At 44.0% G+C, this 25058-nt stretch overlaps 1 protein-coding gene across 1 annotated transcript in view; it reads left to right on the forward strand.

Annotated features, from left to right (window-relative positions):
- Nucleotides 1-25058, forward strand: part of LOC115156479 (receptor-type tyrosine-protein phosphatase mu-like) — a 225320-nt gene that overhangs the window by 180312 nt on the left and 19950 nt on the right. The window contains exons 18-22 of the mRNA XM_029703901.1: nt 9498-9745; nt 13976-14053; nt 15096-15122; nt 21485-21577; nt 23061-23347. Of these exons, the coding sequence (XP_029559761.1) occupies nt 9498-9745; nt 13976-14053; nt 15096-15122; nt 21485-21577; nt 23061-23347 (733 nt within the window). The remainder of the gene's footprint in view (nt 1-9497; nt 9746-13975; nt 14054-15095; nt 15123-21484; nt 21578-23060; nt 23348-25058) is intronic.

Raw genomic sequence — 25058 nt, forward strand, 5'->3', positions numbered from 1 at the left:
TAGATAGGTACCGTAGGTGGATAGAGAGATACAGTAGATAGATAGGTACAGTAGATAGGTACAGTCGGTAGATAGAGATGCAGTAGGTGGATAGAGAGATGCAGTAGGTGGATACAGTAGGTATATAGAGAGATACAGTATGTATATAGAGAGATACAGTAGGTAGGTAGATACAGTAGGTAGATAGATAGATAGATAGATAGATAGATAGATAGATAGATAGATAGATAGATAGATAGATAGATAGATAGATAGATAGATAGATAGATAGATAGATAGGTACCTTTAGATATATACAGTAGGTGGATAGAGAGATACAGTAGATAGGTACATTTAGATAGATAGATAGATAGATAGATAGATAGATAGATAGATAGGTACCTTTAAATAGATACAGTAGGTGGATAGAGATACAGTAGATATATACAGTAGAGAGAGAGATATAGATACAGTAGAGAGATATAGATAGATAGATAGATAGATAGATAGATAGATAGATAGATAGATAGATAGATAGATAGATAGATAGGTACCTTTAAATAGATACAGTAGGTGGATAGAGATACAGTAGAGAGAGGTACAGTAGAGAGATAGAGATACAGTAGATAGGATAGATACAGTAGATAGGATAGATGCAGTAGATAGGATAGATGCAGTAGATAGATGCAGTAGATACGATAGATGCAGTAGAGAGAGAGATATATAGATACAGTAGAGAGATAGATACAGTAGAGAGAGAGATATAGATACAGTAGAGAGATAGATATAGATACAGTAGAGAGATAGATATAGATACAGTAGAGATATAGATACAGTAGAGAGATAGATATATAGATACAGTAGAGAGATATATACAGTAGAGAGATAGATATAGATACAGTAGAGAGAGATATACAGTAGAGAGATACAGTAGAGAGATAGATATAGATACAGTAGAGAGATAGATACAATAGAGGTAGAGAGAGATATATACAGTGGAGAGAGAGATACAGTAGAGAGATAGAGATACAGTAGAGAGAGATACAGTAGAGAGAGAGATACAGTAGAGATATAGTAGAGAGATAGATAGATACAGTAGAGAGATATATAGATACAGTAGAGAGAGAGAGATACAGTAGAGAGAGAGAGATACAGTAGAGAGATACAGTAGAGAGAGATACAGTAGAGATATAGTAGAGAGATAGATAGATACAGTAGAGAGATATATAGATACAGTAGAGAGAGAAAGATACAGTAGAGAGATACAGTAGAGAGAGAAATATACAGTAGAAATATACAGTGGAGAGAGAGAGAGATAGATACAGTAGAGAGATAGAGAGATACAGTAGAGAGATAGAGAGAGGTAGAGATATAGAGAGATACAGTAGAGAGACACAGTAGAGAGATAGAGAGATACAGTAGAGAGATTAGATGAGTTTATTAGTTACATGCACAGGGGTGCAATGTAACCGCAGGGTGCAGTGTTGTTATTATGCTCTGAGCTCCAACAGTACAGGTTCAAATTAAGATATGTGAATGAGACAATAATAATAATATACACATTTACAATGATAACAACTGTAGCCATGATAAATGTCCATTGGGAGAGGGGGCAGGGTACGTGTAAGTGGAGTGGGGTTGTAGAATGCCATAATCGTCATTATTTCACCACCATTTCAATACAAATACAGATAGCCTGAGAGCTAGTCTAAATAATTGTCTTCTACTTCCTCTGTTGGGTATCAGTCTTTTGATCCGTGCAGGGCTACTTCCTAATTCCACACACACACACACACACACACACACACACACACACACACACACACACACACACACACACACACACACACACACACACACACACACACACACACCCCGCTTCCGACTAACACACCCACACACTGTTCCCTGCGTGTGAGTGGTGTTAATAAAGACATCTCTGTCCCTGTGTCACCAGCTGTGTGTGTGTGTGTGTGTGTGTGTGTGTGTGTGTGTGTGTGTGTGTGTGTCTATCACCAACAGTGTTAGGTTTAGAGCTTTCGCCTCAGAGCAGCTAAATTAGACCGATCCTGCTGAGTAGAGGGGTTTTGAAGTTCCCTGTAAGATGTTTTAGCAGAAACACCTCCACACAAACACAAACACAACCCATCCCTGACTATACACCCATACACGATGCCCACAGTCATTTTTTAATTCAAACATGAGATTTAGAAGATCACTCAGATTTGAGATGTTCTGTATAAACAGGGATCATCAGTTAGATTCAGTGTTGTTGTCTAGGGATCATCAGTTAGATTCAGTGTTGTTGTCCAGGGATCATCAGTTAGATTCAGTGTTGTTGTCCAGGGATCATCAGTTAGATTCAGTGTTGTTGTCCAGGGATCATCAGTTAGATTCAGGGTTGTTGTCGTCCAGGGATCATCAGTTAGATTCAGGGTTGTTGTCCAGGGATCATCAGTTAGATTCAGGGTTGTTGTCGTCCAGGGATCATCAGTTAGATTCAGTGTTGTCGTCCAGGGATCATCAGTTAGATTCAGTGTTGTTGTCCAGGGATCATCAGTTAGATTCAGTGTTGTCGTCCAGGGATCATCAGTTAGATTCAGGGTTGTTGTCGTCCAGGGATCATCAGTTAGATTCAGGGTTGTTGTCGTCCAGGGATCATCAGTTAGATTCAGGGTTGTTGTCGTCCAGGGATCATCAGTTAGATTCAGGGTTGTTGTCGTCCAGGGATCATCAACCTGATTCAGATGACTGTAGTCAATCCACTAATTACAGTTTCCATCGCAGATATATACAATGACCTCAACTCTCTGAAAACGTACTGAATCATTTAGTCTGGATTGTCCTCGTCATAGCTTATGCAGTGTAGGTATATGTCCAACTCCATGGTCTGCTAGTTCACTTTAGAAACATAGTGAGAGTGCTGCATCCAGTCACATGCAGACACATTCATGATTTATATTGTTTTGGAACAACCATGAGGGAACAATAGCATCATTTTCCTGGAATAGTGGAGAGGACTCCCAAATGAGGTCCTATTCCCTATATAGTGCACTACTTTAGACCAGAGTCCTAGTGGACCCTATTCCCTATATAGTGCACTACTTTAGACCAGAGTCCTAGTGGACCCTATTCCCTATATAGTGCACTACTTTAGACCAGAGTCCTAGTGGACTCTATTCCCTATATAGTGCACTACTTTAGACCAGAGGCCTAGTGGACCCTATTCCCTACATAGTGCACTACCGTTTGACCAGAGCCCTATGGGACCCTGTTCCCTATTTAGTGCCCTACTTGTCATGTAGTGCACTATAACCCCCAGTCTAGTCCAAGGCTAGCTATTTACCTACAAGTACACTCAGACAATTTGATAAATGCTGAAAACTCACATTCATCAACAGACTCGCACACACTCTCGCCGTAAACACCTATCGTCTAAAGCTCATTCGACGCTGGCTATTATGAAGCCATCTATTATAGCTGTCCTCCTCTTACAAATGAGAAGAGAAGGACATAACTATCAGTCTTCATGTAACACCCAGAGAGGTGCATAGCAGCACACCATGTACGGCCCTGCAATGGACCTTTATCAGACTAAGCAACCGAGCTTCCCTGATCACCTACAAACAAGTGTGTTTTGTGGTAGAGAATGTAGAGACATTTTTTTTTTGAGGGCCACGTATGAATGAAGCCATTGGAGCCTTGTGGTTCTGTAGTATCATGTCTTCTGTCTCCTGAAGAAACCATTACACCAGCAGATAAGAAAGAAACTCAATTTACTGGACCCCCTGAAGAAAGAGAACATTGATACAGTTTTCAATCCTCAAATGGAGGTTCCCTAAATGTTCCTCTCTGCAATTTCAAATGCTATAAAGCATGGATAAACCTTGTCTCTGTCCCTGTTCTGATATAAAACAATGAGACAAAGGTTCAAGCCCAAATGGCACACTGTTCACTCATATGGGCCCTGGTCAAAAGCAATGGCACACTGTTCACTCATATGGGCCCTGGTCAAAAGCAATGGCACACTGTTCACTCATATGGGCCCTGGTCAAAAGCAATGGCACACTGTTCACTCATATGGGCCCTGGTCAAAAGCAATGGCACACTGTTCACTCATATGGGCCCTGGTCAAAAGCAATGGCACACTGTTCACTCATATGGGCCCTGGTCAAAAGCAATGGCACACTGTTCACTCATATGGGCCCTGGTCAAAAGCAATGGCACACTGTTCACTCATATGGGCCCTGGTCAAAAGCAATGGCACACTGTTCACTCATATGGGCCCTGGTCAAAAGCAATGACACACTGTTCACTCATATGGGCCCTGGTCAAAAGCAATGGCACACTGTTCACTCATATGGGCCCTGGTCAAAAGCAATGGCACACTGTTCACTCATATGGGCCCTGGTCAAAAGCAATGGCACACTGTTCACTCATATGGGCCCTGGTCAAAAGCAATGGCACACTGTTCACTCATATAGGCCCTGGTCAAAAGCAATGGCACACTGTTCACTCATATGGGCCCTGGTCAAAAGCAATGGCACACTGTTCACTTATATGGGCCCTGGTCAAAATCAGTGCACTGTAAGGAATAGGGTGCCATTTGGAACACAGACCCAGACTAGGGCAGCCGAACATTTAGTCCCTCGTTCTGCAGATGAAAGACAGAGAGAGAGAGAACAAAAGATTTGTCAGTCAGCTTCTAGGGACGGTAGCAGCACTTCAACTATTGGCCTCGGCGTCGTCTTGCATCAGGCTTCTGAGCTAAATGTCTGTTTCCAGGTAGAGGCCTGGTGGGGACCTGGTGGGGACCTGGTGGGGACCTGGTAGGGGCCTGGTGACCTGGTGGAGGCCTGGTAGGGGCCTGGTGACCTGGTAGGGGCCTGGTGACCTGGTGGGGGCCTGGTGACCTGGTGGGGGCCTGGGGACCTGGTAGGGGCCTGGTGACCTGGTGGGGGCCTGGTAGGGGCCTGGTGACCTGGTAGGGGCCTGGTGACCTGGTGGGGGCCTGGTGACCTGGTAGGGGCCTGGTGGTGGCCTGGTGGGGGCCTGGTAGGGGCCTGGTAACCTGGTGGGGGCCTGGTAGGGGCCTGGTGACCTGGTGGGGGCCTGGTGACCTGGTGGGGGCCTGGTGACCTGGTGGGGGCCTGGGGACCTGGTAGGTGCCTGGTGACCTGGTGGGGGCCTGGTAGGGGCCTGGTGACCTGGTAGGGGCCTGGTGACCTGGTGGGGGCCTGGTGACCTGGTAGGGACCTGGTGGTGGCCTGGTAGGGGCCTGGTAACCTGGTGGGGGCCTGGTAGGGGCCTGGTGACCTGGTGGGGGCCTGGTGACCTGGTGGGGGCCTGGGGACCTGGTAGGTGCCTGGTGACCTGGTGGGGGCCTGGTGGGGGCCTGGGGACCTGGTAGGGGCCTGGTGACCTGGTGGGGGCCTGGGGACCTGGTGGGGGCCTGGTGGGGACCTGGTAGGGGCCTGGTAACCTGGTGGGGGCCTGGTAGGGGCCTGGTGACCTGGTGGGGGCCTGGTAGGGGCCTGTTGACCTGGTGGGGACCTGGTGGGGACCTGGTGGGGGCCTGGTAGGGGCCTGGTGACCTGGTGGGGGCCTGGTAGGGGCCTGGTGACCTGGTAGGGGCCTGGTGACCTGGTGGGGGCCTGGGGACCTGGTGGGGGCCTGGGGACCTGGTGGGGGCCTGGTGGGGGCCTGGTGACCTGGTAAGGGCCTGGGGGGACCTGGTGGGGGCCTGGTGACCTGGTGGGGGCCTGGGGACCTGGTGGGGACCTGGTGGGGGCCTGGTAGGGGCCTGGTGACCTGGTAGGGGCCTGGTGACCTGGTGGGGGCCTGGGGACCTGGTGGAGACCTGGTGGGGGCCTGGTGACCTGGTAGGGGCCTGGGTACCTGGTGGGGGCCTGGTGACCTGGTAGGGGCCTGGTGGGGACCTGGTGGGGGCCTGGTGACCGGGTAGGGACCTGGTGGGGACCTGGTGGGGACCTGGTAGGGGCCTGGTGGGGACCTGGTGACCTGGTAGGGGCCTGGTGGGGACCTGGTGACCTGGTAGAGGCCTGGTGGGGACCTGATGGGGGCCTGGTAGAGGCCTGGTAGAGGCTTGGTGGGAACCTGGTAGAGGCTTGGTGGGGACCTGGTGGGGACCTGGTAGAGGCCTGGTGGGGACCTGGTAGAGGCTTGGTGGGGACCTGGTAGAGGCTTGGTGGGGACCTGGTAGAGGCTTGGTGGGGACCTGGTAGAGGGTTGGTGGGGACCTGGTAGAGGCTTGGTAGAGGCCTGGTAGAGGCTTGGTGGGAACCTGGTGGGGGCCTGGTGGGGACCTGGTAGAGACTTGGTGGGGACCTGGTAGAGGCTTGGTGGGGACCTGGTAGAGGCCTGGTGGGGACCTGGTAGAGGCTTGGTGGGGACATGGTGCGGGCCTGGTGGGGACCTGGTAGAGTCTTGGTGGGGACCTGGTAGAGTCTTGGTGGGGACCTGGTAGAGGCTTGGTGGGGACCTGGTGGGGACCTGGTAGAGGCTTGGTGGGGACTTGGTGGGGGCCTGGTGGGGACCTGGTAGAGGCTTGGTGGGGACCTGGTAGAGGCTTGGTGGGGACCTGATAGAGGCTTGGTGGGGACCTGGTAGAGGCCTGGTAGAGGCTTGGTGGGGACCTGGTAGAGGCTTGGTGGGGACCTGGTAGAGGCCTGGTGGGGGCCTGGGGGGGCCTGGTGGGGTCATGTAGCTAAATTGAAAAAACAGAGGAGTGATCTAAAACAACGCAGCAGGAGAGTCATCAGCCGGAACACTGTGTCTGTGAGACAGGCTTCTAAATGATGTCCGAAATGGCACCCTATTCCCTTCATAGTGCACTACAGTGCCCTGGTCAAAAGTAGAGCACTAAATAGGGAATAGCATTCCATTTGGGATGCAACCCTTAGTCAAAAGGTCATGCTAAGACAGCCACTGACAAAGTGTTTCTGAACAGTTGGAAGACAGATAGTTAATTATTACACAGATTTCCCCCTCCCGAGTCAGTAGCTATAGCAGTAAATTGTAATGTATGTTCACTACCAAGCTGTTTTCAATTAGTTCTGAATCAGAGAGGGAGAGGGAGGGAGAGAGGGAGAGGGAGGGAGAGAGGGAGAGAGGGAGAGACGGAGAGACGGAGAGACGGAGAGACGGAGAGAGCAAAAACGAGAGAGTGAACAAAGCTCTGCTGAAAGGTTGGGTTAGTTCAAGATGGTTGATCTGGAAGGACAGTTGTGTGTGTGTGTGTGTGTGTGTGTGTGTGTGTGTGTGTGTGTGTGTGTGTGTGTGTGTGAGAGAGAGAGGGAGAGAGACATTAAAGGTCAGGGTGACAAATTACCCCCACGGCTACGAGAGACTAGAAATAAGCATGTCTTTGTTAAGTACAATTCCATTTAGGGGCATAATGCAGAGGCCTTAATTTGACCATGAGCTGCATTGAATTGTAGAATGAGAAGTTGATCAGGCAGGTCAATACTGTATTGCTGCTGGTTAAATAGGACGGAGCAGTTCTATTTGTCCCTGTGTTGATAACTCTACTTTAAATCTATTTCTGGACTGTGTGTGTGTGTGTGTGTGTGTGTGTGTGTGTGTGTGTGTGTGTGTGTGTGTGTGTGTGTGTGTGTGTGTGTGTGTGTGTGTGTGTGTGTGTGTGTGTGTGTTCAGGTATAGAGGTGAGGCTTTGTTAACAATTTGTATAGATGAGTTCAACTGAAGGAACCTAGCTAGCCGATTGGTGATTTCATAGATTTCTGATAATAGGGTAGAGTACAGCTCTAGAATGAGGCTCTATTTCTATGGAGTAGACTACCATGATGAGGCTCTATGGAGTAGACTACCATGATGAGACTCTATTTCTATGGAGTAGACTACCATGATGAGACTCTATTTCTATGGAGTAGACTACCATGATGAGGCTCTATGGAGTAGACTACCATGATGAGGCTCTATGGAGTAGACTACCATGATGAGGCTCTATGGAGTAGACTACCATGATGAGGCTCTATGGGGTAGACTACCATGATGAGGCTCTATGGAGTAGACTACCATGATGAGGCTCTATGGGGTAGACTACCATGATGAGGCTCTATGGGGTAGACTACCATGATGAGGCTCTATGGAGTAGACTACCATGATGAGGCTCTATGGGGTAGACTACCATGATGAGACTCTATGGAGTAGACTACCATGATGAGGCTCTATGGAGTAGACTACCATGATGAGGCTCTATGGGGTAGACTACCATGATGAGGCTCTATGGGGTAGAATACCATGATGAGGCTCTATGGGGTAGAATACCATGATGAGGCTCTATGGGGTAGAATACCATGATGAGGCTCTATGGGGTAGAATACCATGATGAGGCTCTATGGGGTAGAATACCATGATGAGGCTCTATGGAGTAGACTACCATGATGAGGCTCTATGGAGTAGACTACCATGATGAGGCTTTATGGGGTAGAATACCATGATGAGGCTCTATGGGGTAGACTACCATGATGAGGCTCTATGGGGTAGACTACCATGATGAGACTCTATGGAGTAGACTACCATGATGAGGCTCTATGGGGTAGAATACCATGATGAGGCTCTATGGGGTAGACTACCATGATGAGGCTCTATGGGGTAGACTACCATGATGAGGCTCTATGGAGTAGACTACCATGATGAGGCTCTATGGAGTTGCTAACAGTGAAGAGGCGACTCCAGGATGCTGGCCTTCTAGGCAGAGTTCCTCTGTCCAGTGTTTGTGTTCTTTCGCCCATCTTAATCTTTTCTTTTTATTGGCCAGTCTGAGATATGGCTTTTTCTTTTCAACTCTGCCTAGAAGGCCAGCATCCTGGAGTCGCCTCTTCACTGTTGACGTTGAGACTGGTGTTTTGCGGGTACTATTTAATGAAGCTGCCGGTTGAGGACTTGTGAGGCGTCTGTTTCTCAAACTAGACACTCTAATGTACTTGTCTTCTTGCTCAGTTGTGCACCGGGGCCTCCCACTCCTCTTTCTATTCTGGTTAGAGCCATCATCTGTTTAACTGTTGGCCTCTCTACAATCATCCTCTCTACAATCAACCTCTCTACCATCATCCTCTCTACAATCATCCTCTCTACCATCATCCTCTCTACCATCATCCTCTCTACAATCATCCTCTCTACCATCATCCTCTCTACAATCATCCTCTCTACCATCATCCTCTCTACCATCATCCTCTCTACCATCATCCTCTCTACCATCATCCTCTCTACCATCATCCTCTCTACAATCATCCTCTCTACCATCATCCTCTCTACAATCATCCACTCTACCATCATCCTCTCTACCATCATCCTCTCTACAATCATCCTCTCTACAATCATCCTCTCTACAATCATCCTCTCTACCATCATCCTCTCTACCACCAGCTACCATCATCCTCTCTACCATCATCCTCTCTACCATCATCCTCTCTACCATTTCCTGTTTAACTGTTTTCCTTGTGACGTTATTGTTATTATTTTGTCCTAAACAGGAAGCTGGCTAAGAAACGTAAAGAGACTTTGAGCAGCACTCGACAGGAGATGACAGTGATGGTTAACTCTATGGATAAGAGTTATACGGAGCAGGGGACAAACTGTGACGAGGCCTTGTCCTTCATGGACACACACAGCCAAACCCTCAACACCAGGAGTGAGTGTACCCTCACCCTCAATGGCCGTAGCGAGTGTACCCTCGCCGTCAATGGCCGTAGCGAGTGTACCCTCGCCGTCAATGGCAGAAGTAAGTATTCAGGAGTCCAGGTTGCTCTATACATTATATATATATATATATATATATATATATATAGAGAGAGAGAGAGAGAGAGAGAGAGAGAGAGAGAGAGAGAGAGAGAGAGAGAGAGAGAGAGAGAGAGAGAGAGAGAGAGAGAGAGAGAGAGAGAGAGAGAGAGAGAGAGAGAGAATATTATGTTTACAAAAGTGAATTTGGTTTTCCTTATATAAAGTCATTGTAAATGAGTGCATGCAATTTTAGCCATGGCCTCACTGTCTATTCTGAAAATCGTTACTAAATAGTCTGGTAATGATAGCTGTCTGGACTTCTCTCCTTTCTAGTGGTCGCTGGTCAACACATGCAGCCACTTCCCAGCCCTCTTAATCTAATTGACTTAATGCCCATGAAACTGACTTCAGTACAAGCTACTAAACCTAAAACTCCACACAGTTAATAACAACACATAACCTAAATAACATACAACCCTACAGCACCTACGTCTCTGATTAGATCTAACAGCTCAGTCTGTAGGTAGCTTCTCTCCAGCCCCCTGATAATCTAATGTAGATATATCTAATGTAGACCTGTCTAATGTAGGACAATTTAATGTAGGCCTGTCTAATGTAGGCCTGTCTAATGTAGGGCTATCTAATGTAGATATATCTAATGTAGATATATCTAATGTAGACCTGTCTAATGTAGACCTGTCTAATGTAGGACAATTTAATGTAGGCCTGTCTAATGTAGATATATCTAATGTAAATATATCTAATGTAGATATATCTAATGTAGACCTGTCTAATGTAGACCTGTCTTATGTAGGGCTATCTAATGTAGACCTATCTGATGTTGGGCTATCTAATGTAGGCCTATCTAATGTAGGCCTATCTAATGTAGGCATATCTAATGTAGATATATCTAATGTAGACCAATCTAATGTAGATATATCTAATGTAGATATATCTAATGTAGATATATCTAATGTAGACCAGTCTAATGTAGATATATCTAATGTAGATATATCTAATGTAGACCTGTCCAATGTAGACCTGTCTAATGTAGGACAATTTAATGTAGGCCTGTCTAATGTAGGACAATTTAATGTAGATATATCTAATGTAGACCAATCTAATGTAGATATATCTAATGTAGATATATCTAATGTAGACCAATCTAATGTAGATATATCTAATGTAGACCTGTCTAATGTAGGACAATTTAATGTAGGCCTGTCTAATGTAGGCCTGTCTAATGTAGGGCTATCTAATGTAGATATATCTAATGTAGATATATCTAATGTAGACCTGTCTAATGTAGACCTGTCTAATGTAGGACAATTTAATGTAGGCCTGTCTAATGTAGATATATCTAATGTAAATATATCTAATGTAGATATATCTAATGTAGACCTGTCTAATGTAGACCTGTCTTATGTAGGGCTATCTAATGTAGACCTATCTGATGTTGGGCTATCTAATGTAGGCCTATCTAATGTAGGCCTATCTAATGTAGGCATATCTAATGTAGATATATCTAATGTAGACCAATCTAATGTAGATATATCTAATGTAGATATATCTAATGTAGATATATCTAATGTAGACCAGTCTAATGTAGATATATCTAATGTAGATATATCTAATGTAGACCTGTCCAATGTAGACCTGTCTAATGTAGGACAATTTAATGTAGGCCTGTCTAATGTAGGACAATTTAATGTAGATATATCTAATGTAGACCAATCTAATGTAGATATATCTAATGTAGATATATCTAATGTAGACCAATCTAATGTAGATATATCTAATGTAGATATATCTAATGTAGACAAGTCTAATGTAGATGTATCTAATGTAGACCTGTCTAATGCCCATTAACTTGGTTTCAGTACAGTATGTACTGCAGCAACAGCAACCTCACACACCTGAGTTTCTTATTAACTTCTAACACGCTACAATCCTTACGTTGATGTTGACTTCAGTACAATAAGTACAGCTACATGGGTAGCTAATAACAGCATCTTAGCTTGACATCTAACCCTAAATCCCAATAACAACACCCAACCTAAACCTAAAGACCCTACCTTACCTTAGTGTCTGGGTAGATGTGGTGCAGCTGGGGATAGGCCTCAGAGATTACATCTTCCTCCTCCTCCTCCTCCTCCTCCTCCTTCTTCAGTCTGTCTCCCCAGCTCTGCAGGAGACACTTAAGCTTTGACCTGAACTGACTGTCTATTACTGTGGTTGTCCTAAAACTGATGAAGTCCTCATCCTTCTTATATTGTCTTGTTCACACCCCTCCCTCTCTGTCCAAAGCCTCTGTCCTTATTCCAGTAATGTTGCTCTACGATCCTTGTCCCTCCGTCCCTAAAGCCTGAGCCCCCTGATTTAAAAATAAATATATATATGTTTATTTCACCTTTATTTAACCAGGTAGGCCAGTTGAGAACAAGTTCTCATTTACTGGCCTACCTGGATAAATAAAGGTGAAATAAATCAAATAAAAATTTAAAAATCAGGGGGCTCAGGCTTTAGGACAGGAGGCACAAGGATCGTAGGGCAACATTACTGGGATAAGGACTGAGACAACGGTGGACAGAGGATTTGGACAAAGAGGGAGGGGTGTGAACAAGACAATATTAGAGGGTGTAAATTATGTTGTCCTACTGTCCTTGTCCCTCCTGTCCCAAAGCCTGAGACCCCTAATATTGCCCTCCTGTTCCCAAAACCGGTCCAAAAGCCCCTTCACCTCAGTTGTTGACTCAGTTGTTGGTGTCACTTAGCTGTCTATATTAGCGATGTTACTCATCCCTTTAACTACATCCTCTGGTCCTAGATGGTGTTAGTCATCCCTTTAACTACATCCTCTGGTCCTAGATGGGATTAGTCATCCCTTTGACTACATCCTCTGGTCCTAGATGGGTTTAGTCATCCCTTTAACTACATCCTCTGGTCCTAGATGGTGTTACTCATCCCTTTAACTACATCCTCTGGTCCTAGATGGTGTTAGTCCTAGATGGTGTTAGTCCTAGATGGTGTTACTCATCCCTTTAACTACATCCTCTGGTCCTAGATGGTGTTGGTCCTAGATGGTGTTAGTCCTAGATGGTGTTGGTCCTAGATGGTGTTGGTCCTAGATGGTGTTAGTCCTAGATGGTGTTGGTGCTAGATGGTGTTGGTCCTAGATGGTGTTGGTCCTAGATGGTGTTGGTCCTAGATGGTGTTGGTGTTAGATGGTGTTGGTCCTAGATGGTGTTGGTCCTAGATGGTGTTGGTACTAGATGGTGTAGGTCCAAGATGGTGTTGGTCCTAGATGACATGGTGTTGGTCCTAGTTGATGTTGGTCCTAGGTGGTGTTGGTCCTAGATGGTGTTGGTCCTAGATGATCCTAGATGGTGTTGGTCCTAGATGGTGTTGGTCCTAGATGGTGTTGGTACTAGATGGTGTTGGTACTAGATGATCCTAGATGGTGTTGGTCCTAGGTGGTGTTGGTCCTAGATGGTGTTGGTCCTAGATGATCCTAGATGGTGTTGGTCCTAGATGGTGTTGGTCATAGTTGGTGTTGGTCCTAGATGGTGTTGGTCCTAGATGATCCTAGATGGTGTTGGTCCTAGATGGTGTTGGTCATAGGTGGTGTTGGTCCTAGATGGTGTTGGTCCTAGATGATCCTAGATGGTGTTGGTCCTAGATGGTGTTGGTCATAGTTGGTGTTGGTCATAGTTGGTTCTAGATGGTATCGGTCCTAGATGGTGTTGGTCCTAGATGGTGTTGGTCATAGTTGGTGTTGGTCCTAGATGGTGTTGGTACTAGATGATCCTAGATGGTGTCGGTCCTAGATGGTGTTGGTCATAGTTGGTGTTGGTCCTAGATGGTGTTGGTACTAGATGATCCTAGATGGTGTCGGTCCTAGATGGTGTTGGTCATAGTTGGTGTTGGTCATAGTTGGTTCTAGATGGTGTCGGTCCTAGATGCTGTTGGTCCTAGATGGTGTTGGTCCTAGATGGTGTCGGTCCTAGATGGTGTCCGTCCTAGATGGTGTCGGTCCTAGATGGTGTCGGTTCTAGATGGTGTCGGTCCTAGATGACATGTTGTTGGTCCTAAACTTCTACACTAAATTACTACTAAACTGCTAAGATTATATGATTCACATAAATTGTGTTCATGTTAAATGATAATGTTCATGTTCCATGATAAGGTTGAGATTCTATATAAATGATAATTGTTTATTTTCTGTCTCCAGCTGCATCTTCCCCCTCGTCCTTCACTCTGAATAAGTCTAATACTCTCAATTCAACACTGCCCAAGTCCTACTACCCAGGTAAACACTTTACACACACACACCATTCTGTTACTATAGAGTGTACTCACAGTAGGTAGTCGAGAGTACAAGTCAATGGTTGGAAAATAGCACCTAGCTATTAGCTGGGTTTTTTTTGGCATCCCTGCTGACAAGAGTGTTTATATTCTAACCTTTAAACCTAGGGGGTTGTTGTATCAATCATTTTAGTGAAGGTACTAGCAATAATTGTAATGAACATACTCTTTATGAAGGTACTAGCAATAATTGTAATGAACATACTCTTTATGAAGGTACTAGCAATAATTGTAATGAACATACTCTTTATGAAGGTACTAGCAATAATTGTAATGAACATACTCTTTATGAAGGTACTAGCAATAATTGTAATGAACATACTCTTTATGAAGGTAACTAGCAATAATTGTAATGAACATACTCTTTATGAAGGTACTAGCAATAATTGTAATGAACATACTCTTTATGAAGGTACTAGCAATAATTGTAATGAACATACTCTTTATGAAGGTACTAGCAATAATTGTAATGAACATACTCTTTATGAAGGTACTAGCAATAATTGTAATGAACATACTCTTTATGAAGGTACTAGCAATAATTGTAATGAACATACTCTTTATGAAGGTACTAGCAATAATTGTAATGAACATACTCTTTATGAAGGTACTAGCAATAATTGTAATGAACATACTCTTTATGAAGGTAACTAGCAATAATCGTAATGAACATACTCTTTATGAAGGTACTAGCAATAATTGTTATGAACATACTCTTTATGAAGGTACTAGCTATAATTGTGCCGTTCCATATCAACAGTCCACAGTGTCTCTTTGTGTGAGATGTAATACTGTTTATGTCTTCAGCTATAAGCCTGTATTCTTCTGTCTATTCTTCTTCTGACCTCGGTCTATAATCACATTCACTGTGCTCTGTTATTTAGTCCTTCTCCTTTCTTATCTTCTATTATTTTACTTACTGCTATTTTCTCTCCTCTTCCTCTTCCTCCAATCTCTGCGCTTGTTTTGGGGGGGGTTATGACCAGATCCCTTTGTGCCAACTGCTATCTTAGGTGAGACAAATCTTCTTTTACCACTGTCCCCATTTCTGCTGTGAGTTTTATTATGGAATTTGCTCTTTAACTTTCTTATTTTTTTTTAAGCCTTTATAAAAAATATACACATTACCGTTCAAAAGCATATTTTTTTGTACATTTTAAAATAACATCAAATTGATCAGAAATACAGTGTAGACATTGTTCATGTTGTGAATGACTATTGTAGCTGGAAATGGGTCATTTTTTATGGAATATCTACATAGGCGTACAGAGGCCCATTATCAGCAACCGTCACTCCTGTGTTCCAATGGCATGTTGTGTTAGCTAATCCAAGTTTATTATTTTGAAAGTCTAATTGATCATTACAAAACCCTTTTGCAATTATGTTAGCACTGCTGAAATCTGTTGTTCTGATTAAAGAAGCAATAAAACTGGCCTTCTTTAGACTAGTGGCAACTTCATTAAATAGTACCTGCAAAACACCAGTCTCAATGTCAACAGTGAAGAGGCGACTCCAGGATGCTGGCCTTCTAGGCAGAGTTCCTCTGTTCAGTGTCTGTGATCTTTTGCCCATCTTAATCTTTTATTTTTATTGGCCAGTCTGAGATATGGCTTTTTCTTTGCAACTCTGCCTAGAAGGCCAGCATCCTGGAGTCGCCTCTTCACTGTTGACGTTGAGACTGGTGTTTTGCGGGTACTATTTAATGAAGCTCCCAGTTGAGGACTTGTGAGGCGTCTGTTTATCAATCTAGACACTCTAATGTACTTGTCCTCTTGCTCAGTTGTGCACCGGGGCCTCCCACGTCTCCTTCTATTCTGGTTAGAGCCAGTTTGTGCTGTTCTGTGAAGGGAGTAGTACACAGTGTTGTATGAGATCTTCAGTTTCTTGGAAATTTCTCACATGGAATAGCCTTCATTTCTCAGAACAAGAATAGACTGATGAGTTTCAGAAGAAAGTCCTTTGTTTCTGGCCATTTTGAGCCTGTAATCGAACCCACAAATGCTGATGCTCCAGACACTCAACTAGTCTAAAGAAGGCCAGTTTTATTGCTTCTTTAATCAGAACAACAATTTTCAGCTGTGCTAACATAATTGCAAAAGGGTTTTGTAATGATCAATTAGACTTTCAAAATGATAAACTTGGATTAGCTAACACAACATGCCATTGGAACACAGGAGTGATGGTTGCTGATAATGGGCCTCTGTACGCCTATGTAGATATTCCATTAAAAATCAGGCCTTTCAAGCAACAATAGACATTTACAACATGAACAATGTCTACACTGTATTTCTGATCAATTTGATGTTATTTTAAAATGTACAAAAAAACAGCTTTTCTTTCAAAAACAAGGACATTTCTAAGTGAACTCAAACTTTTGAACGGTATTCTGTGTGTGTGATATATATATATATATATATGAAAAAGAGACTGTGTCCCCTTTAGGTTTTGGTCAGCTCTGTTACTGAAAGTCATCTTCCATACCTGCCTGCTGCTTCCCCCTCCCCTCCTCTCCATCTTCCTTGTCCTCTTCCTCCTTGTTCCCTTCCTCCTCTTCCTCCTTGTTCCCTTCCTCTTCTTCCTCCTCTTTCCCTTCTTCCTCTTCCTCCTCTTTCCCTTCCTCCTCTGCCTCCTCTTTCCCTTCCTTCTCTTCCTCTTTTCCTTCATCCTCTTCCTCCTCCTCCTCCTCCTCTTCCTCCCTGCATATCTCTGTGGTTTCCCCTGGGCTGAGGCTGGCTTCACTCCATCCCATCCGCATTGCGTGTGCCGTGTGTGTGATGTCACCTGCGTAACATGTATTACCTCTCATATGCATGGTTAGACATGTGGACTGGATGTGGGGGGTTGTGTAGGTAGCGCACTCCTACATATCGCCATGGCCACTGTTACTACAGTTACTTATACAATCACTCTAGTACACTTATATAAAGAGAGAGAGAGAGAGATCAACCACATATATAAACAGAGAGATATCAACCACTTATATAAACAGAGAGAGAGATCAACCACTTATATAAACAGAGAGAGAGATCAACCACTTATATAAACAGAGAGAGATCAACCACTTATATAAACAGAGAGATCAACCACTTATATAAACAGAGAGAGATCAACCACGTATATAAACAGAGAGATCAACCACTTATATAAACAGAGAGAGAGATCAACCACTTAGAGAGAGAGAGATCAACCACTTATATAAACAGAGAGAGAGATCAACCACTTATATAAACAGAGAGAGATCAACCACTTAGAGAGAGAGAGATCAACCACTTATATAAACAGAGAGAGATCAACCACTTATATAAACAGAGAGAGAGATCAACCACTTAGAGAGAGAGAGATCAACCACTTATATAAACAGAGAGAGAGAGAGAGATCAACCACTTATATAAACAGAGAGAGAGAGAGAGAGATCAACCACTTATATAAACAGAGACATCAACCACTTATATAAACAGAGAGAGAGATCAACCACTTATATAAACAAAGAGAGAGAGATCAACCACTTATATAAACAGAGAGAGAGAGAGATCAACCACTTATATAAACAGAGAGAGAGAGAGAGAGAGAGATCAACCACTTATATAAACAGAGATCAACCACTTATATAAACAGAGAGAGATCAACCACTTATATAAACAGAGAGAGAGAGAGAGAGAGAGAGATCAACCACTTATATAAACAGAGAGAGAGAGAGAGAGAGAGATCAACCACTTATATAAACAGAGAGAGAGAGAGAGAGAGAGAGAGATCAACCACGTATATAAACAGAGAGAGAGAGATCAACCACATACAGTGCGTTCAGAAAGTATTCACACCCCTTGACTTTTTCCTGGCCTTGACTTTTTCCTGGCCTACACACAATACCTCATACTATCAACCACAAATGGAAGTAGAAAATATAGATACATAGAAACTTGTCTTACACAGGAGTTTGTTAGTGTCAGTCTAAAACATGTCATTTCCCCCGTTCCTCTCGACACATTACCACCCTCCACCTCCCAACAACAATCCTCTGTTATTCTATGTAACATCTCTCCCTGCCTGTGGTTGGCTAACTGCTCTGATAGCTAACTGTTGGCTAACTGCTCTGATAGCTAACTGTTGGCTAACTGTCTAACTGTTCTGATAGCTAGCTGTTGGCTAACTGCTCTGATAGCTAGCTGTTGGCTTACTGTCTAACTGCTCTGATAGCTAGCTGTTGGCTTACTGTCTAACTGCTCTGATAGCTAACTGTTGGCTAACTGTCTAACTGCTCTGATAGCTAGCTGTTGGCTTACTGTCTAACTGCTCTGATAGCTAACTGTTGGCTAACTGTCTAACTGTTCTGATAGCTAGCTGTTGGCTAACTGTCTAACTGCTCTGATAGCTAGCTGTTGGTTAACTGCTCTGATAGCTAGCTGTTGTCTAACTGTCTAACTGCTCTGATAGCTAGCTGTTGGCTAACTGCTCTGATAGCTAGCTGTTGGCTTACTGTCTAACTGCTCTGATAGCTAACTGTTGGCTAACTGTCTAACTGTTCTGATAGCTAGCTGTTGGCTAACTGTCTAACTGCTCTGATAGCTAGCTGTTGGTTAACTGCTCTGATAGCTAGCTGTTGTCTAACTGCTCTGATAGCTAGCTGTTGGCTAACTGCTTTCATAACTAGCTGTTGTCTAACTGCTCTGAAAGCTAGCCGTTGGCTAACTGCTCTGATAGCTAGCAGTTGGCTAACTGCTTTGATAACTAGCTGTTGTCTAACTGCTCTGAAAGCTAGCCGTTGGCTAACTGCTCTGATAGCTAGCTGTTGTCTAACTGCTTTGATAACTAGCTGTTGTCTAACTGCTCTGAAAGCTAGCCGTTGGCTAACTGCTCCGATAGCTATCTGTTGTCTAACTGCTTTGATAACTAGCTGTTGGCTAACTGCTCTGATAGCTAGGTGTTGACTAACTGCTCTGATAGCTAGCTGTTGGCTAACTGCTCTGATAGCTAGCTGTTGGCTAACTGCTCTGATAGCTAGCTGTTGGCTAACTGCTCTGATAGCTAGCTGTTGACTAACTGCTCTGATAGCTAGCTGTTGGCTAACTGCTTTGATAGCTAGCTGTTGGCTAACTGCTTTGATAGCTAGAGCTAGTGACCTACTTGGTGTTGTTGTTTTGACGCCATGCACTCTTCTGTTTATTCCTCCTCTTCCATGATAAAATAGAATAATAAAACCATTTAGTTTTCTCATGAATTATTAGTAGCCTTTGTTGAAAGAGGGATGGAGGGAGGGGGGGTGAGATACGCCTGAAGTATAGGCCTATACACTGAACTGCACCATCTAGAAAAGTAGAGCGCTTGTATTTATTTTTGACTAGCTATAGCTTTTGGGGAAAACATGATAATAACAACAATTATATTTGGGGCAGTAGTGGTAATGAACGACTTGAGGCAAACAAGGACACACACAAATAAGCAACACAACATGGTTTGTTGCAGTTTTTAGATGTTTACCACATATCTCAAGTGAAGCATAAAAAACATTACTTCTCAACCTCCACAATGCCACTTTTAAGGCTGATTCTAGCCTGATTCTACCATGAAATCAAGATAATGCCTGTCATGGTAACCGTGTTGACAGTTAGCGTTAGCTTCAGAAGTAATGAAGCATGTAGCCATTAGCGCTAGCTGGTTGAGAGCCAAGCAAGGCAGGCTGGCTGGAAAAGGTTATCTGTTTTTAGGAGTGACAGTTTGAGTTAGCATATTGGGAGTTGATTATCATTTAATGTGAGTGATTAGTACAAACCCCACATATCATCTTGTTCATTTCATCGCAGGCTTTATTTTGTATCATGTCAACCCTAAATGTATTCAGCACATGATAAACATGTGCCTTTAAAATACTTGAAAATTAGAATCACTAATATTTAAATATTTTTAATATTCTGTCCCCTTGAAAGCCATTCTGTCCCCTTGAAAGCCATTCTGTCCCATTTAAACCCATTCTGTCCCCTTGAAATTCATTCTGTCCCCTTGAAAGCCATTCTGTCCCCTTGAAATCCATTCTGTCCCCTTGGAAGCCGTTCTGTCCCCTTGAAAGCCATTCTGTCCCCTTAAAATCCATTCTGTTTGTCCTTTGTATTTTAAGTATGTCTTGCCCTGTTGAAATGGCCTGCCATAAATTTCTCAACAAACACAGCAAAATAGGCTTTTCTTTGACCAGGCCTTACTGATTAAACAGCAGAAGGCTGTGACCTAACTAACAGTAGCTCTACACACTACCAGTGACTGTGACCTAACTAACAGTAGCTCTACACACTACCAGTGACTGTGACCTAACTAACAGTAGCTCTACACACTACCAGTGACTGTGACCTAACTAACAGTAGCTCTACACACTACCAGTGACTGTGACCTAACTAACAGTAGCTCTACACACTACCAGTGACTGTGACTTAACTAACAGTAGCTCTACACAGTACCAGTGACTGTGACCTAACTAACAGTAGCTCTACACACTACCAGTGACTGTGACCTAACTAACAGTAGCTCTACACACTACCAGTGACTGTGACCTAACTAACAGTAGCTCTACACACTACCAGTGACTGTGACTTAACTAACAGTAGCTCTACACAGTACCAGTGACTGTGACCTAACTAACAGTAGCTCTACACACTACCAGTGACTGTGACCTAACTAACAGTAGCTCTACACACTACCAGTGACTGTGACCTAACTAACAGTAGCTCTACACACTACCAGTGACTGTGACCTAACTAACAGTAGCTCTACACACTACCAGTGACTGTGACCTAACTAACAGTAGCTCTACACACTACCAGTGACTGTGACCTAACTAACAGTAGCTCTACACACTACCAGTGACTGTGACCTAAATAACAGTAGCTCTACACACTACCAGTGACTGTGACCTAACTAACAGTAGCTCTACACACTACCAGTGACTGTGACCTAACTAACAGTAGCTCTACACACTACCAGTGACTGTGACCTAACTAACAGTAGCTCTACACACTACCAGTGACTGTGACCTAACTAACAGTAGCTCTACACACTACCAGTGACTGTGACCTAACTAACAGTAGCTCTACACACTACCAGTGACTGTGACCTAACTAACAGTAGCTCTACACACTACCAGTGACTGTGACCTAACTAACAGTAGCTCTACACACTACCAGTGACTGTGACCTAACTAACAGTAGCTCTACACACTACCAGTGACTGTGACTTAACTAACAGTAGCTCTACACACTACCAGTGACTCTAACGGTGCTTATGCTGTTTTGTTGCTTACCCCCTCTCTTCTCCTCTCTTCTCTCTTCTTCCTCTCTTTCTCTTCCCTCTCTCTGTTCTCGTACCTAACCTCTTTATGTATCTCCTATAAAAGTGCCCATAAATGGTAAGTCGCCAGCCCTCCCTGGTCCTGGTCTTGGGCTTGGTTTGGGGAAGGAGGTGGTGTCACAGGAACACACAGATACCAGTGAGAGAGCTGCTACATTGAATATGATTATTATTGTTTTAATTATTATTGCATGGCCAGTGGACATGCTAGCATTTCACTACCATCTGTATGGTATCGTACCTCTTGTTTCCACCTTGGAAGCCGTTAGCCTAGCATGATGCCATCACTGCATTTTCATGTTTTATCTCCCAGATCCTCACTTCCTTGTTTTTTGAGTTGTTTTTGTTTGGTTGTAATTGAACAATGTTGCTTCAGATGGTGCCTGCCTTCCTTAGCCATTGTGTTTTGCTGTAGCCCACATCATTCAGGTCATGGACATCTTCATCGCATCTCTGCCTCATTCTGCCACAATATGAGAGAGGGGTTGGATTCGGAGGTGTATCAATTTTATTTTTTTTATATTTTTTTTTTACAAATTACCGCCTCTTTAATGTATTAATATTAGTGAGCACCTTCGGTACTACTTCTTCTCACAGCGTAGTCACAAAATTAGACCGATCACAACCTCAATGTTGTCCAGTTGATACACAGTTGGAGCTGAGCCTTCTCCTCTTCACCACGTTCACTCATACTGCAACTCTACCATGTCACGGCTATATACCAATATCCACACTAACATACCACTTAGAATGTACGTACACCTGATAGCCTACCTGCTTCAAGTGGTAGTGTGCTAGTATGGATATTGGAACCCTGGCCGATATCTATCTATTACCGTTATGTCTAGGGCCAGGAGTTACTCCTCGTCAGGGGGAAACTCCCGGTCCTATAGTATGTGACTCACACGACAGCATTATCTAGGCCTGTACGACAGCATTATCTAGGCCATATGACATCATAATATAGGCCTATACGACAGCATTATCTAGGCCTTATGACAGCATTATCTAGGCCTGTACGACAGCATTATCTTGGTCTGTACGACAGCATTATCTAGGTCTGTACGACAGCATTATCTAGACATGTACGACAGCATTATCTAGATATGTACGACAGCATTATCTAGATATGTACGACAGCATTATCTAGATATGTACGACAGCATTATCTAGGTTTTATGACAGCATTATCTAGGTTTTATGACAGCAGTATCTAGGCCTTATGACAGCATTATCTAGGTCATTATGGCAGCATTATCTAGGTCTGTATGGCAGCATTATATAGGCCTGTTTATATAGGCCTGTATGACAACATTATCTAGGTCTGTTCGACAGCATTATCTAGACCTTATGACAGCATTATCTAGGCCATATGACAGCTTTATGTAGACCATATGACCACTTTTATTTAGGCCTTATGACAGCTTTATGTAGACCATATGACCACTATTATTTAGGCCTTATGACAGCTTTATGTAGACCATATGACCACTATTATTTAGGCCTTATGACCACCCGTAAAGGTTATCAAGAGTTCACTCACTATCCTGACCTGCTGTACCTTCTCTCCCCTGTCTCTGTGTGTGTGCCTGCCTGCCTGTCTGTCTGTCTGCTCTGTCCAGACGACAGCCAGACGATGGGTGGTGGTGGTGGTAGCTGCAGTGACACCAGTAGTCTGGTCCAGTCTCACGGCCACTCCCTGAGAAAGAGAGAGGGGACTGTAGACACGCCCTACCAGACAGGCCAGCTCCACCCTGCTATCAGAGTTGCCGACCTGCTTCAGCACATCACACAGATGAAATGTGCGGAGGGATACGGCTTCAAGGAGGAGTATGAGGTGAGAGAGAACATCACTTTTGACCTTTCAACTTTGCCCTTTGACCTCCTCTCCTTGAATCTCTGTGAGCTCGTTCCAATACTTTAAAAAATGTATCATTTGTCCTTTATTCAAGTTGGAGTATGAAGTCGGACAAAAAAACTACCCACACCTACCCACTCTTGGAAATAGACCCTTACTCCTCGACCCCTCTCAACTGAATCACTTGTTCCGTTTATTTGAAACTGTATCCATCCATCTTTCCTTCCTTCATTGAAGTAGTTAGTGATCTAACTTGATTGGACAGGTGAAAGATACTGTATGAGGTGAGACACGTCCCCTTTTGACCTTTCACCTTGACCTGACTGGATCAATTCCATTTCTCCTTCCATTTCTCCTACATTGTTGTCCGAAGTGTACTCCTCACTGACTCCTACAATTCAGATTCAAGAAATGGACAATACATACTGTAGTTGTCAATACATGGTTCTTTTTTAATGCTTATATTAGATCCAAATGGTACCCTGGTCCCTTTATAGTGCACTACAGGCCCTATGGGTCTTGGTCAGAAGTAGTGCACTATAAAGGGACTAGGATGCCACTTTAGTTCCCCTGATGGACAATGATGACCAGTTTCTGTTCCTGTGTGTTCACAGTTGCAGATGGTTTTTGTTGATTCATCCTGGTCCTTTTCGGTGGTAGACTGCCTCTTCTGCAGTCGTTTTGTTGTGTATCGTTGGGTTGTTGGTAGGCACGAGCAGACACGCGTGTGTGTGTGTGTGTGTGTGTGTGTGTGTGTGCTCCCACCCGTGTGTGTGTGTGTGTGTGTGTGTGTGTGTGTGTGTGTGTGTGTGTGTGTGTGTGTGTGTTGTGTGTGTGTGTGCTCTCACCCGTGTGTGTGTGTGTGTGTGTGTGTGTGTGTGTGTGTGTGTGTGTGTGTGTGTGTGTGTGTGTGTGTGTGTGTGTGTGTGTGTGTGTGTGTGTGTGTGTGTGCTCTCACCCGTGTGTGTATTCCGTGTGGAACCACTCAGTGGCGTCCGTCAGGAGGCCTTTGGGAGTTTAAAACTGTCTGCCAAAGCGTCTTTAGTTTGGTGTTTAACTCATTCAAGTCATATTAAAACCCACTGTGAGTGACTGTCTCCCTCTCGTCAGTAGGTCACACCACAGCCTCCTGCTAACCACAGACACAGACCGACAGTTACTCTCCCTCTCTCTCTCTCTCTCTCTCTCTCCTCTCTCTCTCTCTCTCTCTCTCTCTCCCTCTCTCTCTGTCTCTCTCTGTCTCTCTCTCTCTCTCTCTCTCTGTCTCTGTCTCTGTCTCTGTCTCTCTCTCTCCCTCTCGTTCTCTGTCTCTCTCTCAATTCAATTCAATTCAATTCAATTCGCTTTATTGGCATGACGTAACAATGTACATATTGCCAAAGCTTACTTTGGATATTTACAATATAAAAAATAAATAAAAATGAGAATCAAAAATTGTCAACGGGACAACAGTAACAACAATAACCAACGTCAATATAACCATACATTCAACAATAACAATAATCATACAGTTGAGGACATGTGCAGGTTTATTGGTCTGTCAGACACTGTCCCTCAACTTATGGCAGGCAGCAATGTAGTGCGCTGCCAACCCACAGCTCTCTGCGTCCTCCCCCAACAGGATGGGTAGCCTATCCTCATCAGAGAGGTCTTTAAAACCTTGAATAAGGATTTCAAATTTGGGGAAATGACACTCTCTAATTGTTTTATATTTTTTACATTTTGTCAGGAAATGCAGCTCCGTCTCTCTCTCTCTCTCTCT

Source organism: Salmo trutta, chromosome 21 (assembly GCF_901001165.1).
Source record: "Salmo trutta chromosome 21, fSalTru1.1, whole genome shotgun sequence".
Taxonomy (NCBI): domain Eukaryota; kingdom Metazoa; phylum Chordata; class Actinopteri; order Salmoniformes; family Salmonidae; genus Salmo; species Salmo trutta.